Here is a 15951-nt window from a genome sequence, read left to right on the forward strand (position 1 = left end):
CACCTTGACAGAGTGGCTCTAGCATGGACTTTATCAAGCCTCTAGTAACAAGATGTGGACTCCGAGTTTGTTCTGTTTCCTCGTGTAGTTTCTCTCCTGTACGTTCTGCCTTTACATGGTTGACACCCAATCTCTTGAATCGGCTGAGCAAAGAGTGAACTGTTAACCTAGAACATCTTTTTGAGATTTGAAGGAGAATACAACTGCTCAGCATTGGCCCTCCAGTAGTTTTTGGACTACAACTCCCATCATTTCCAGCCACAGTGGCCAATAGTCAGGTATGATGAGAACTATAATTCAACATCTGCAGGCGGATCAAAGCTGCGCAGCCTCAAAGTGGAGTTTGTACCACTTACTCTATTGTAAGTGGCATCCTTTTCTTCACATGGATCTCTGATTCCCCCCAAAACTAGAGCCCAGTTCACAAGTTATGTACTGAGTACAGGGCTAATGTGAGTGTGTTAGTTAGCCCCACCTCCATACCAGTATGCTCCATACATTTACTTGGGCATGATGCCACCAGGGCAAATGCAAACAGACAAGTTATGATCAATCCTTTTTGCCAGGAAATAGCCAAGCACACATGTAGTGTGTGAGAAGTTACTGGCTATTCTTTTTCAAAAACTGTTTATTATTATTATTATTATTGTTATTATTATTATTACATTTATATCCCGCTCTTCCTCCAAGGAGCCGAGTGGTGTACTACATACTTAAGTTTCTCTTTCACAACAACCCTGTGAAGTAGGTTAGGCTGAGAGAGAAGTGACTGGCCCAGAGTCACCCAGCAAGTATCATGGCTGAATGGGGATTTGAACTCGGGTCTCCCTGGTCCTAGTCCAGCACTCTAACCACTACACCACGCCGGCTCTCTTTATGATACCAGGTTACCTCTCAGCAGTCTGGGTACTTATTAAGAGTGTGAACAGCTATGCTAGCTGCTAAGTGCCCCATTTTATAAACCTGGAAAGCCAAAATTCTGTCGTCATAAAGTACTGTGAAGGGTGAAGGTTAATCTTTCATTTTATTGCTCGTTTTAAATTATGTTGATGCCCTGCTTGAAATCTGGAACAGCAAACTCACCAGGGCAGTAGACATGGTCACTCCTAAGCGTCCTCTCAGACCTGCTTCGAAACTGGCCCCTTAGTATTCAAAAGAACTATGGGAGCTGAAGCAGCAAGGTAGATGACTGGAGAGCAAGTGGAGAAAGACTAGCAGAGTTGTTTAGGGTTGTGAGAGGGCTAGTAAATGCCCCTACTCCCTGAATCAGATTTAATCACTGGGATGCTTTTAAATAGTTTTTTTAAAAAAAGATAAAATCTCGTATTCGGGCCGACAGACTCATACCCCACAATTATTGCAGTGTCTAATGTGAAGCTGTCCAGCAACTCCTCTTATGTGGTTAGGCTAGATCAGTTTCAGTTTGTGAGTCCTGATGATGTGGACAAGCTGCTTGGAATGGTCAGGCCTACCACCTGTTCTCTTGACCCTTGTCTGACATGTCTTGTACTAAGTGGCTGGGGGGTTGTTGTGGAAGGCCTGGTAGAGATTATAAATGCTTCTTTGAGGGAGGGCAAGATCCCTTCTTGTCTTGAGGCAATTATTAGACCACTTAGGAGGAAGCCCGATTGGATCCTTAGGAGTTAAGTAGCTATAGGTCTGTCTCCAACCTTCCCCGGTTGGGCAAGGTGTTTGAGAGGGTGGAGACTGAGAGGGTTCCAGCTCCAGACCGTCTTGGAGTAAACCGATTATCTAGACCCATTTTAAACTGGTTTTCGGGCAGGCTATGGGGTGGAGACTGTCTTGGTTAGCCTGATGGATGATCTCCAATGGGGAATTGATGGAGGAAGTATGACTGTCAATCCTTTTAGATCTCGGTGGCTTTCAACACTACTGACCATAGCATCCTTCTGGAGTGTATGGAAGGGCTGGGAGTGGGAAGCACTGCTTTATGGTGGTTCCGCTACTACCTCTTGGATGCCTTCCAGATGCTGTTACTTAGAGACCGTTGCTCTTCCAAATGTTTATATGAAGGCAGTGATGGGCTGGATGGGAAATAACAGACTGAATCCAGATAAGATAGAGATACTTATTGTGTGGGGTTGGAACTCAGGATGGATGTTTGGGGCAGTATACAAATATAATGAATAAAATAATAAATGAATTAATGTGCTTATGTTCTAAAATGGCTCTTTGTTCCCCACTGTGAGTTCTAATAGCTTGTGTTCCAGGGTAAAAAGTTCAAGATTTTTGTTTAACTGTTCGGTCTAGAAACTGAAAAATTGTGTCTGGTTTCTGTTAATTCTGATTTGTGGACACCCCCCACAAGTGGGTAGAGTTACATGTATAAGAAGGGATGTATTTGGACAGTTGAGGTAGTCTTGGAGAGCCAGAAGAGAAGAGCTGAGTTAAGAAGAGCCATGGAAAATAGAGCTGAGAAATTACTGGGAAAGTTGAGCTGAAAATTCTTGAGAACTGAATCACTCTCAAAGCAGCTGAAGGAACAGACTAGAATTGAACTCACCAGTACTGGAGAGAAAGAGCAAGACCTGAAGCAAAGCTCACTGCAAAAGCTGATTAGAGGAAATTGTAAGGAAACTCCTGGTAAGGACTCTGGTTTAAGGTACAGTATTAAGTGCAGGTTAGATAGGATGCATTTCCCCCTCATTTTATTTGTTCCTTTATTGCTTATATGGCTTTTTTCTTTGTACTAAGTTCTCTCCCAAAATCCTACTGTTTTGAATTGAACTCTTTTAAAGTAAAGTTTCTCATTTTCAATTTTTAAAAAATCTACTGCTTCTGTCTCTTCCCCCACCCCATGCTTAGAAGCCAAAGGCCACCTGGTGAGCTCACAGCAGAGGTGAAATTTGAACTCCTGAAATGCAGTTCAGACTCTTAGCTGCAATGCCACACCCATTCCTATAGTCTGCTCTATCCAGCAGTGTTGGGCTCTTAATCCTCTATAACGGAGATATTTCCTCTTATATGTCTGGGCCCTTTCCTTCCTTTCCCTTTTTAATCAGATTACAGTTTGTATTTATTCCAGTCTCTGGGAAATGAAGGGAGGAAGTAGTTTTTGGTTTAAAAAACAAAGCACAGGGTGTTGTGGCAGATAATCTCCACACACACACACACACACACACACACACACACACACACACAAATGCAAGTGGACTGCTAATATTTCCATCCTCGGGTCCTAGTCTATCAGTACCACTAGTTAATTGCAGGGCACCACTGACCTCCTGAAGAAACTAAAGTCCAGACATTAAGGTGCCACAAGATTTTTGCTGCAACGAATAGAGGCTGGACTTCAACCAGGAGAATCTCACACACAAACATCCCCAATCCTCCAAAATTACCTGCATCATGAAACACAGGACTTCTACTACTGAGGAGGGATATCCTGTGGATGTGGTCAGTCATGTTGCCATGCCTTCATGGAGTCTGCTACTGCAGTAGCAGAGACAGCATTGGTGGGTTTACATTGGCTGTCCTTTCATGATTCCATCCTTTTGCTCTTGTAACTATTTCAACTATATCTACAGTACTGTGTTACAGGCGTGATGCAACTCTCATCCAATACATTCCTGATTCTCTCAAAACAGAATAATTCAAATTCTCATTTTCCTCTCCATCTCAAACTATATTTACCTGGATCCGCTAATCCAGTTGTCTCTAGCAGAATGTAGTCAAATTTGCCTTTCTTCTTCATCAAGTTCTCAATAGCTTTCAAACCGTTGTCCCTATATTAAAAGAGACACAATATTTAAAAGGAATTTACGTTTGTTTTTACTCATTTACATTTATGCCACTTTTTCAATATATTGTATAATCAATCCCGTCCATAAACCTACTTAGGATCCCAAAAGGTTCAATCTCTGCATGCAAGTCAGGACTTTAATGAATTTCCTGAGCTGCAGCCCATTCTGCTCTGCATTCTTTTAACTATTCACTCTAACTTAAGGAATTTATTTCCACACTCCACAACCTTCAACACACTTCCGGCTATCTTGCATCTTCTCAGGAAAATTTCAATACCAGGCTTGCAGTTTGGAAGCATTGTACCACAAAAATGACTACAGATTCTCTTGCTAACTGAGTAAAGAGGCACCTTTAAAAAGTGGCAATTCTCTTTAGTTAGCAGGGGAAGAGCTACTGGCCCTATTCATCCCCAGCACAGCATCCCTCTACTGGCTGTTGCTGGTGACTATCTTATGTTTCTTTGTTAGATTGTGAGCCCCAAGGAGCCATTTTATTTATCCATTTATATAAAAGGAAACCACTTTGGGAACTTCTGTTGAAAAGCGAGCAGCATATAAATATTCATCATATTCTCCTGTCACTGATTGCTAGCTGTTGTCCAGAAGAGGTTGTGTGTTTAGAAAAATGCATTTCTATCTCCAGCACCTAAGCTTTTCTGTATTTAATTTCTTTTTTGAGTGAGTTTCATAGAAATCCACAGATAAGAATTCAGTGAACTGAAACAATATCGCTTGTTTCTTCATCATTCTGTGAAAGTCTGGATTTCCTGTCCGTAAAAGTACCCAAGAAAACTGTCAACGTTTGTCAGAAGTCATCATTTTCCAGTGCGAGAGTTTTTCTGCATTTTCTGATTTATGCTAATTGTTGTTAAGAACCCACACTATAGCCTAAGGTTCCAGATGCACGACAGACAAACTATGCTTTAGAGCTCTTTATCTACTTTTGTTTCCTCTCTGCACAGAACTCTGCTTCCGAAGTTCATTCCCATCTTTATGGTGCGGCAGTCTCTCCAGGAAGAGCAATGACCCTAACAGAAACAAATAACAGGAAAACACAGCACAAACTGTGGTTTGCAAACCAGATTCAAACTTGGTTTCACATCTGGTTTGCCAGCAACAAACAAACTTCAGCGTGTGCCTAAGGTTTGTGGTTCAGACATAATATGATACCACAGCTTAGCTAAACTAACCATTGCTTTACATTGTGTCTCAACCCAACCAACATCTACAAAATGATCAGATAAACTGTTAGAATACAGAAAGTTAAACATTTTGAATGTTTTGAATGTTTAATGATTGAAAAAAATCCTTACTTTACAGAACAGCACAGGCAACCATTTCTGAGCTCCAGCCATTCTTCATAGAGTTCTCCACCTTGACTTACAGCCAAAGATTTTTCCAAGGCACTTCCTGAAAATACAGGAAGAACATTACTAGGTCTTTCACTGGAAATGTTCATTCAATTTAGTTAAAAGAAAAGGGGAGGGGGTCCAAACTAGACTGTGCATCTGCAGGGGGCAGAAGGCAGAGTCCAAAGATTCTCAGCTGACCTTTGAGAGAAATTCCTTCCTGCTAGATCAAGCTTTTATTCCTTTGCTGAACTTAGTGCTAGCTGAGAAGTTCTCAGTCCAAGTTCAAAACATACTTTGTTCTATTTACACTTTTCAGCCATTCTGCTTAGTTCAATTATTATAACTTGCTGACAAATGACTAAACGATTAGCGAGATTTATTATTAATTGTATTTTGTATTTTCTGTTTTGTGTTGTGATTTGTTTGTCATGTTTTGAGTGTTTTTATTGGATGATTTTAAATGTTGTGCTGTAAGCCACCCAGAGAACAATTTGTCATGGAGCAGCTAACAAATAAAGTTAATTATTATTTGTATTATTAATAAAGAAGAAAATCTTTGTGAGGACTTTCACTGTTGAACATCTCTCTTAAACCAAATTAAGACAATGGCTTGGCACAGTATCTGAATGAAGACATGAGATGTGTGGAGCACTGTGCTCTGATTTGTTCTAATCAGAATGATAATTCAGGAAAACCCAGTTTTGCTTCTCATCTTGCAAAGAGTAGTCTGTCTGGATTAGAGTGGCTACTACTAGTGCTATCTCAGCTGAGCAAAAAAAATTCTTCTGGGAAAACACCTTTACGATACAGCTATATATTATAGAAAGACTCATCAACTCTTGGAAATTCTTGCAGTGTCGAATGCATTTAATATTCTAGGGTTTTAAGAGATCATTTTTAAAGTCCGTTTCTTTTTTGTTAGTTTGGGGTTTTGAGTTATTTTCTGTTTTCTTTTATACATTTTTTCATACTGCAGGTGATAAAAGCTCTTGGGGATAATTTGATTGAGACAATCGGTTACAAACTCTATTAAGATAAACTCTAAAAAGTTGTAACTCAGGTCTGTAACTCAGCATTACAGACCTCAAAAAGAGAATAAATCACAAAAAGTCCAATTATGTTGGTTGATGGAGGGGTAATCAAATCAGTACACACACTGCCTTTGCTGTCATACTTTTGTGTGGCTTGGTACTGAAAAAACATTTCAAAGCAGTACAAAAAACTCCAGATGAGCGCTGATGCCATGTGGCTTAAAAGTAAAGCTCAACCATAAATATGTGGAGAACCCTGATGTTTACTGACAAGCAAAACAAAAACAATAAAGTATGCATTGAAAACCATATAGATGCTTTGCCAACATTTTCCAGTGTGCACTGACTTAGGATGGCAGAAATTATGACCCTGCTGTAGAGATGTGCCCGAACTGGCTTAGGCAGCTGCAGGTGGGGATCGATTCCTTTAAAAACCAGGTAAGCAGGTCCTTACCTGCTTCTTTGCTGCCTCATCAATTTTCCAGGCATGGCAGCCACTTTCCAAAATGTGTGGTGGCCATGTGCATGCTAACGTCATGCACAGGCTGCTGAGTACAGCACTGCAGCCAAGCACAGCCTCTTGGAAAATGGCCACTATAGCCAGAAAAGTGGTGGGGTGACAGAGGAACAGGAAAGGTCCTGTTTATCTGGTTTTTAAAAGGAACTGATCCCCACCCCACTGAACTGGTTTGGATGCAGACCCCAAGCCAGTTCGGGCAAATACCTACCCTGTGAGCAACTTCTAACAGGTGGTATAGTTACATGTGAAGCTCTTGTCCCCTCTGAGCAGACCAGTAGCAGCATATCCTCTGTCCCAGGAAAAAAATAATTCCTGCCTCCATGGGTGGAGACAAGGACTTCACTCTTCTTTTCCTTCAAAAGAACAGGAGAGAGTTCTGCAGGCTCTACTTTATTACCTCTAAGAGCTAGTGGTTGCACTGAGTACAATATCTCTGAAAAGCCAGCTAGGTCCTTTTTCCTAGCTGCCAGCTGGAATATTCTCGTGATCTAATGAAAGCCTTCATTCACTCTAGGAAGGAGAGGCTTCCAACCCCAGAGATCAATTGTCAATCTTTAGGCCTGCCTTCTTTAATAAACTATTCTCCTTTTTGCTGGACAAAAATACTGTATATACGTTCTATGTGAATGAATCTAAATGTCAAGGTAACATACAAACACATGCACTAGGTAAGCAGGTGTATGTGTTTCTAAACTAGGATTTTATTTTGTGGCTTTTAAAAGGCAAATTAAAGATTTTTTTCCAAAGGATTTCTTTGATATATAAAAATTATGTTGGTTTTTATACATAGTTGCATTTTTACATACCTTCACCAAATTCATTTAAAATAACTGCTATTCTTTTGTTATGTTGTTCTGTCAAAATATAATTAAGAAGAGTAGTTTTCCCAGCACCTAAAAAACAAGATGAACTGTATTATGCTAAAAGAAAGAAAATCTTTTTGGTATTTAAGTAGAAGCATGATTTCAAAGTGTACTTTTATAAAACAGATGGTCAATGGTTATACAGATGAACCCAAATTTCTGACATATTAAAAAGTGGATTGTGGTGATGATGTATTTTATGTTAAGATGGGTCCCGCATGATTCTGGTGAGTAACAAGATGTTTTGTTTGCTTAAACCATGTAATTTTAACATCTAGTATACACATTAAATTTAGAGATGCTAGAAGAAAAGACTGAACTAGGTGGGTTAGGTAATACAAAATTATTCCTGACAACTCCATGACAATCACAAGTGTTTTCAACTATTCATAGATAGCTACACACACATTTAATTACAAGAACCTACTTCAGCCCCAACCCTTTTCCCATTTATGCTGAGCTTAAAGAAAGAGATGATAAAAACACCGGGCAGGATCCAAACTAGATTTGTCATGACTACATCTCATTGAAGGTAATGTGACAAGTTAGTCATGAACATAATGTATGAATGGGGCTAGAGTCTTTTTAAAAGGCCTAAAAATTTTATGTGAACGTTATTGCATTTGTCCCTTGAACAAGTTTTGTATACTCCACATGCAGAACAGAAGATATGTGGATCCTCAATGAAAGTTTATCCTACATGAAACATAGCTTCATTGCACATAATCATGGAAAGGTTTTACTTCAATGCCAATAGTGACAAGTAATCATTCAAAGTATTACCTAAATACCCAGTGATAATAGTAACAGGAATCTTAGAGGTCTCGCCAGATTGAACATCTTCTTCTGCATTGCCCTTTATCTCTTGCTCCCTTATTGGAATCAACTCAGGACAATCCTCTTCTTCCTCCATAGAAGAGTCTTCTATTTCCAAGACACTGCAACCTCCTGCCAACCAAAAAGCATTACTGTAATTAAAATATATATACTATGAGGAAAGGCTCAAAACAAATAATACTGGACACAGGGAACAAAGCAGAGTGTTGCAAAAACAGATTCTGAAAGGTTAATTTGTCCTGAAAATACATCCCATGTTGCTCCCTATATAATCCCTGTTGCAACATCACCCAGATTCTCCCTGCCGTCCCGTTTTCCCCATCGGCTGGAAGTAGCGAGTGTGCCCGTCATGCGCGTGCACGGCAGACAGGTGTGCACGCGCACTCGCTACTTCTGGCCACTTCCAACCAATGGGGGAAATGGGGTGGCAGGGAGGAACGTTGCCGCCCCAAGGGTCTTAAAGATAACTGAGAGCCAGTGGGGGAAATGCAGTGGGAGGGGTGAGTACACCCTCCCCTGCCCTTAAAGTACTACCCCCACCGGCGCTGTTATTCGTGCACATCCCTAGTCATTATTGTCCTTCAGAAGAGCCCTTAAGACCTATCTGCTTGGCCTGGCCTTCCAAGGTTTTAAATAACTGAAAAACTGTTTTAAAATTGTTTTAAATGGTTGCCCTGGATCTCCAGGGCTTTTTAGCTGTTGAATTGTTTAATTGGTTTTATTTTGTTTTTATAGTTCTGATTTTAACTGTTAACTTGTTTTAATTGTTTTTACCTTGTTGTAAACCGCCCTGAGCCATTTTGGAAGGGCAGTATATAAATCGAACAAATAAATCAATAAATAATAAACTGTGCAGCATTACCAGGTACTCCTAAGGGAAGATATAAAGAACTGCACTAGAGCTGCAAACCTAGAATTATTAGCTGAGAGTAAGCCCCTTTCAACACTGTAGGGCTAACTTCCAAGTAACCATTCATAGCACTGTGCTGTTGGGCACTCTACTGTAGCAAGGACAAGCCTTCCACCCTTGATGCTAACTGACAGGAATCCTACGGGAAGTGCAATGTCTCCCTCCATACACATGCGCTATTATGTGATAGAGCAAGTCTTGCACCCAGAAGATTCCAGGCTCAATCACTGGCTGGGAAAGTAGGGCTGGAAAAGACCCATCTGAAACTGGGGGGGAGGGAGGAGGGAAAGATGATCTCAGTCAGATGACAATACTGACATACCTCTCACTCTTTGTTGTTGGAATAGTCCCACAACGTGCAAAACCTGCTCTCCCAGTCTTGAGAGCAATATTAGAGGACAAAATATGGATCCACCTTTTGATTTTCCAACCAATGTTCTTTGTAATTAACAGCTACGTTGAAAGACATCAACTCAGCAGGCCCAGCTGTTCCCAACGTGAAGCAGTAGTGATGACTGGAAACCCACACCAGTGCTCTAGGCTGCAATCTTATACACACTTACCTGGAAGCACACCCACCAAACTCAGTAAATATCGCACTGCTAGAACTGGTTCCCACAGCACTGAATTCCCCTCGCAAGAGCAGATGTTACCCAGTCACTGTTGCTTTTGAGCGTCTCTCACTGAACCCAATACTCCCAGAGAGACTGCAGGGCAGAAAGAGGCGTTTCCTTGCCCTGGGGTCAGGGGTACCCCGATACTTCAACCTCTCTCACGAAAAGACTGCTGTGAAGAAGGGACCTGAAAGGACCGTTTCGTGGGGGAAGAGGGAAGGATACCGAAGCAGTCTGCAAATGTCGGAAGGCCATTCTACGACTACAACAGTATCCACACTTTGTGGGGGAAATAAGCCCCCCTGAACTCAGGAAAACGAAACTTCCGTGTAAAGAGGCGTAGGGCCGGGATAGAAACAGCGCGCGGATATCTTAGGGGTGATTAAGCAGCATGAGAGATCCATGTGTCCACCACTTTGCAATTCATCAACCCTATTTCCCACCCACCCCGCACCTACTTGCCAGCTGCACCTACTTGCCAGCTGCACCTACTCCTCTTCACTGGTAGTCTGCCTCCTCTCTCACGATCACAGCACCTCCCCCTTACCCTGTAATAAATATACCACGCATGCGCTCATCTTCTGAAGCGCCTTCACCACGTAAAACGTGTGCGTCCCTCCCCGCGATAATACTTCGGGCGCTAACAACACACTCTACCTCTCTTTGATTGGCCATTCCGCCCGCTCGCGCATTGGAGACACCGCCTTAAGGAAACCGAGAGGCGGTCCCGGTGGGGTAGGGTGTTTTCTTTAAAGCGACGGCGCCTTTTCGGGTAGTCCGCTAGAGCAGTGTTTCTTAACGTTTCTGGAGTCATGGACCAGTACATTATTCATGCACAGTTTCCTGGACCAGGCACCCCCCCAAAAACAATTTCGAGCAGCTCTCCGGAGCTCATTTCCAGGTAGCCCTCCCTGCTGGATAATGTTCATTTCGAGGAAGTGAAATGAATGTTATCTAGCAGCGAGGGCTGCCTGGAAAAGAGCTCCGGAGAGCCCCCGCTGGCCCAAACTTGGGTTTGGTTTTTTTGGTGTGTGTGTGTGATTTCTAATAGTGATGCCACACGAATAAGGTACCCAACGCTTCGCTGAGCGGTGGTTGAGAAACACTGCGCTAGAGTAAGGAGTTGCTGTGCAGCTCGCAACATTCTTTACCGAACACTAGGCGTGTTTATGATTCACAGTCACATAATACTGACAAAAAGGAACAGGCGGGCCGAGGATGACTTTGGGCAGTCGACCCACATTGTTTATAGCCCAGGAAACGCGCATATGGGTCACGGGCCTTTCTCCTTCCCGCTTCCGAGCGAAAGCATTTGTTGCAATAGAGTAGGACTGCATTAACGGATTTTACAGAATTGTTAGCTGATTAACCATGGGCTCAGATTTGCATGCTAAAATTAATAAATCAATGTGCATATTAGCAAACCAACGTCTGTAAAGACAAAGAAGTTGTACTTGTCTGAAAGACCTCACTAGTAAGACACTGCTGTCCAGCCTCTCTGTGTGAGGAGTAAATATTCTTATATATTGCGGATATAAATGTAAAATAATAATAAATAAATCATCATCATCATCATCATGTATATAGCAATGTTCAGGGGTGTAGCTGGATGGGTTCAAGGAACACAAGCCCCCGAGCTCCTGAGGGCCCTCCAGCTCCACCCCTCCCTATCTTCTTAATTATCTCCCTCATTCCGAGGGGCCACCGAACAGAGGGGTGGCCCCTCATGTCTACAGAGAGGGTTGCCTGTTGCTTGCAACAGCTCCCGAGCCATGGGGAAAGGCATTTGGTCTCAGGGACCAACCTGGTACCTTATGTAGGGGTTTAGCCTGGGTCCCCTGTAACTACATTTCCTGGGCCTCTGAGTTGGGCAGAAAGCAAACTGCCTCCTTCCTATCGTGTTCCTAATTCCCACTGGCCTTGGGGATGTGGACCCCCAAGTGCTTTACACAGTCCTGGCAGGCTTGGGCCTCTGGCTCTCGGGACTCTGTAACCTGTAGTCCCTCAGAGCCCCCCCCCAAGCCTGGCTTTAAGCTCTTCAGCATCGACCCTTCCCCTCCCATTGTTTTCCCAGAGGCGTGCTCTCTTACACGCTAAACAAACAGACAAGTGGGGGGGGGGGACGGACTGCGGGTAAGGGATCCACGCAGTGAGGCACAAAAGGATTTTAGACAGACAAATTCACACTTCGCACCTCCAGTTTCCGCTCTCCTCCCATCGCCGGGACAGAAAACGTACTCAGGAGTCCCGCCTCTGCCAGTGCAGGGCCACACTCGGGGTGGGTTTCCCCCTTTGGGGTCCCCCTCTGCACTCACCAAACTTTCAAACTGCACACATTCACACCAACTCCTCCCTTGTTTCTCCTCCCAGAGCCAGTCCTGCTTTTAGGCAGTGCCCTCTGCCTGCAGCGGCCCTTGACCTAGGGTGGGCTATTCCCTTGGTCTCCTACCCGTCCCGGGACTCCCAATACTTCACCTGTCCGGACACCTTGCGTTGGTGTGCCTCGTTCCGCGCCCGTCTTTGGTGGGCTTGGGAGTCTGGGTCTCACGCCGCCGGGGGTCAAGACCTTCCTTCTTAAACAGAAGAAGTGGCGCCTGAAGGGTTGCTCACCCGCGACGAGAGAAAAGGACCCCCAAGTAGCCACCGATGGGCAGGTAAATCACCAGCTTACCATCCGAGGCTTAACGGCACCAGTTTATGTTACCTGGGAGGCCCCCAGTTACCACAAACCAGACGAACAAGGATGTTTGAAGGAAGCAATAATCACCATTTATTTAGTTTACCAGCGCTGGGGCTTTTCTCGGTGCCTCACGGCCTACCAGAGAATCGCGTGCAGCTGCCTGGGTCACAAGTTTTTATACTTTGGCATAACTACATAGCTGGGTGTCAACATTCAGCCCCAAAGAACCAATTAGTTCATTGGTTAGCATCATTATCTGACATATTACAAATATTATAATCATTGCTAATTTAGACAAACATTCCTCTTGGTACAATGAAGCATTTCTTATTCTCTTTCTCTAGCCAGATGTCCTTGAGGTGTTATTTTTCAGGCCTTTGCTTTTTCAGGAGATACAAGGAAAGGGGGGCTCTTCCCCCTCTAGCTTGTCAGCAAATTTATGGCTTTACAGCTCGCAATTTGGCAAGGCAACTTGCAGACTCTATTAACCATTTCTTGACCAGTGCAAACCTGAGTTCTGTCTCACTCTTTTTGCAAAGACACTTTCCCATTCCATGAGAACAAAGTGATTACAAAGCAGCTTTCAGAAAAGGCATTTCCCCCTCATTCCACAGTAGTATGAGAAAGGATAATCTCTTTCCAATCCTGTCCAATATTTCTCTTTTTTTCCTTCTGTCTAACCCACTTTACGCTTCCTTTCTTCCATGCTTCTCATCCATATAGAGCTATATTCCATTCCCAACTGAGAGAAAGTTACTTATGTTTAAGTCCCAATTGGTTGTTGAAGTGGCTGTGGCAGGTTGAAAAAGCGCCACCACAATAGTATCAGTCATGGTGACCACATACATAGTCCCCATGAGAAGGCATTGCTTCTCACCAAAATATCTGTGTGTGTTACCAGACAAGTTGGCATCAGCCTTGCACCTGTCCAGGAGTGACTGCTGTTATATCTGAACCAACCAGGCCTTAGACAGAATCATGACTGGGGTGTCTATTTTTCTTCATTATCAACATGGCCAAATAGTTTTCTTCCCCAGGAGCACAAGCTTTTTAAAAAGTCAGAGACTGACTACTATTAAGACATGCAATGTTTGTTTGTTCTTCCTCTTCCCTCAGTTTTCTATAGGGAATGAAAATGTTTCTGTTAGTGTAACCAACTGCAATTTCCACATACAAAAAAGGAAGGAAACCAAAGAGTTACAACATTAGCTTAGTTCCTCTTTTTTACTTTGTAATATGGAAATGCTGTTGAAACATTTGAAAGTTTTTAGGTTTTGCATTTTAAAATGTACAAGCACTTTCAATACTGTGAGCAGTCCTGATAAAAATTTAGCTAGGATCAGGATTCATAGCAGGAATCTTTCAAGTAGTCTTGAAAGTGGGATAGCTGCAGAATGACTAGCAATTATATTAGAGACTGCTGCCTATGAAAGTACAGGGACTCAAATCTTCCATTAATTTCTCTCAGAAATTACGAGGTACACTGAGCTTAGTTGTTCACCATAAGATATAAGTCATACACACTTTACACAGCCGGTGTGTTTGCTGTGTGCACACCGTGTGTTTCCTATGGGGCACTGGGGAATATGAGTGGAAGAAGCATTTCTAGCTGGACATGCACCAAGAAAGCTGCAAATGGGTGGCTCTCTGGCATGCATGTGACAACCACATAGGGAGGCTGCACCTACCCCCGTCAGAAAGAACATGATGGGAAGGGGAAGATCAGCTTGGCCCCTGTCTAGCAACCAGAGAATGAGCAGTTGCAGGGAGTCTGTTTCCCGCTTCCTTGCCAGAAATAATTGTCCCAATAGCCAGTTGCCTCAGAAGGGAGGGGAAAGACACTTTGCCACTGGCCAGAGGAACAAGGGATGCTAGGTGGGGTTTTTTTTGGTATTATTTTAATGTGTAATTAGCCACCTTGGAAATCACTTGATCAGAAGCTGAGGATACATTTTTATCGTAAATAATAACATATTTCCCAACATGCATTTCCTCTTCACAATGTTCAGCATGGCAATCAAAGTATGAGTCCGTTCTAAGTCTGTTGACTTCAGTAGAGTATTTCCATACATATCAGTGTTAATATAGAATAGAATTATTTATCCATTAATATTATCTAGGGAATACTAGAATATTGTTATTGTTATTTTCTTTTATTTTAACATTTATTATTCCACTCTTCCTCCCAGGAGCCCAGAGTGGTGTGCTACATACTTAAGTGCCATGATACTATCTGGGTGACTCTGGGCCAGTCACTTCTCTCTCAGCCTAACCTACTTCACAGGGTTGTTGTGAAAGCGAAACTCAAGTATGTAGTATACCACTCTGGGCTCCTTGGAGGGAGAGCGGGATATAAATGTAATAATAATAATAATAATAATAATAATAATAATAATAATAATAATAATTAGGGGTGTGCACCGGACCGCGGACCTGCGGCTCGGCACTGGGGTGGGGGGGTCCATTAAGGGCGGGGGGGGCTTTACTCACCCCTCCCGCGCTTTGCTGCTTCGGCGCCATAATTAGTTTAAAAAATGCGCCGCAGAATCCCTCGCCGCTCCGGGGCTCCTTGACTTCAAAATCGGGCGGCAGGATACTTCCCTGCCGCCCCCAAAGCCCCCTCAAGCCATTTGAGCTCTTTAAATCTCGCCCCGGACCGAGTGCTAAAGCGCTCGGGTGGGCGGCGGGGAGATGTCCTTCCGTCCGCCTGCCCCCTTCCCTGCCTTCTGCGAAGTGCAGGGAGCCTTCTGCGCACGCGCAGAAGGCTCCCTGCACTTCGCAGAAGGCAGGGAAGGGGGCGGGCGGACGGAAGGACATCTCCCCGCCGCCCGCCCGAGCGCTTTAGCACTCGGTCCGGGGCGAGATTTAAAGAGCTCAAATGGCTTGAGGGGGCTTTGGGGGCGGCAGGGAAGTATCCTGCCGCCCGATTTTGAAGTCAAGGAGCCCCGGAGCGGCGAGGGATTCTGCGGCGCATTTTTTAAACTAATTATGGCGCCGAAGCAGCAAAGCGCGGGAGGGGTGAGTAAAGCCCCCCCCGCCCTTAATGGACCCCCCCACCCTAACCCTCCCGAACTAAAACCACCCCTTGTCCGGACCGGTTCGGAGGCCAGTAGAATGGCCTCCGAACCGATCCGTGCACACTACTACTACTAATAATAACAACTACTCTGTGAAGTAGGTTAGACTGAGAGAAAAGTAACTAACCCAGAGTCACTCAGCAAGTATGGCTGAATAGGGATTTGAACTCAGGTCTCTCCGGTCCTAGTCCAGCACTCTAACTACTACACCACACTGGCTTTAAGGTGGTATAAGTTTTAAGTGGTATAAGCTTTAAGGGCCAGAAACAAGTTTTGTGGCTTTGTACATTTAACTATATGGTG

General features: G+C 43.6%; 1 protein-coding gene across 6 annotated transcripts in view; it reads right to left on the reverse strand.

The window, feature by feature from the left end:
* LOC128343603 (zinc-regulated GTPase metalloprotein activator 1A-like) overlaps positions 1–15951 on the reverse strand; it is a 46150-nt gene that overhangs the window by 26925 nt on the left and 3274 nt on the right. For 2 of the 6 annotated variants that reach the window (XR_008315604.1, XM_053292970.1), the window contains exons 3-6: positions 8314–8478; positions 7474–7560; positions 5078–5174; positions 3655–3746 (exon numbers count right to left, since the gene is read on the reverse strand). Coding sequence is in view for 5 of the 6 variants with exons in the window: in XM_053292970.1 (XP_053148945.1) it covers positions 3655–3746; positions 5078–5174; positions 7474–7560; positions 8314–8478 (441 nt within the window). In the remaining variant the exon portion in view is untranslated. Of the gene's footprint in view, positions 1–3654; positions 3747–5077; positions 5175–7473; positions 7561–8313; positions 8479–9840; positions 9866–10349; positions 10539–15951 lie in introns of those variants that run through there. The other 4 variants (XM_053292972.1, XM_053292973.1, XM_053292974.1 and 1 more) reach the window with 4 other exon arrangements.

Source organism: Hemicordylus capensis, chromosome 2 (assembly GCF_027244095.1).
Source record: "Hemicordylus capensis ecotype Gifberg chromosome 2, rHemCap1.1.pri, whole genome shotgun sequence".
NCBI classification, from domain to species: Eukaryota; Metazoa; Chordata; class Lepidosauria; order Squamata; family Cordylidae; genus Hemicordylus; species Hemicordylus capensis.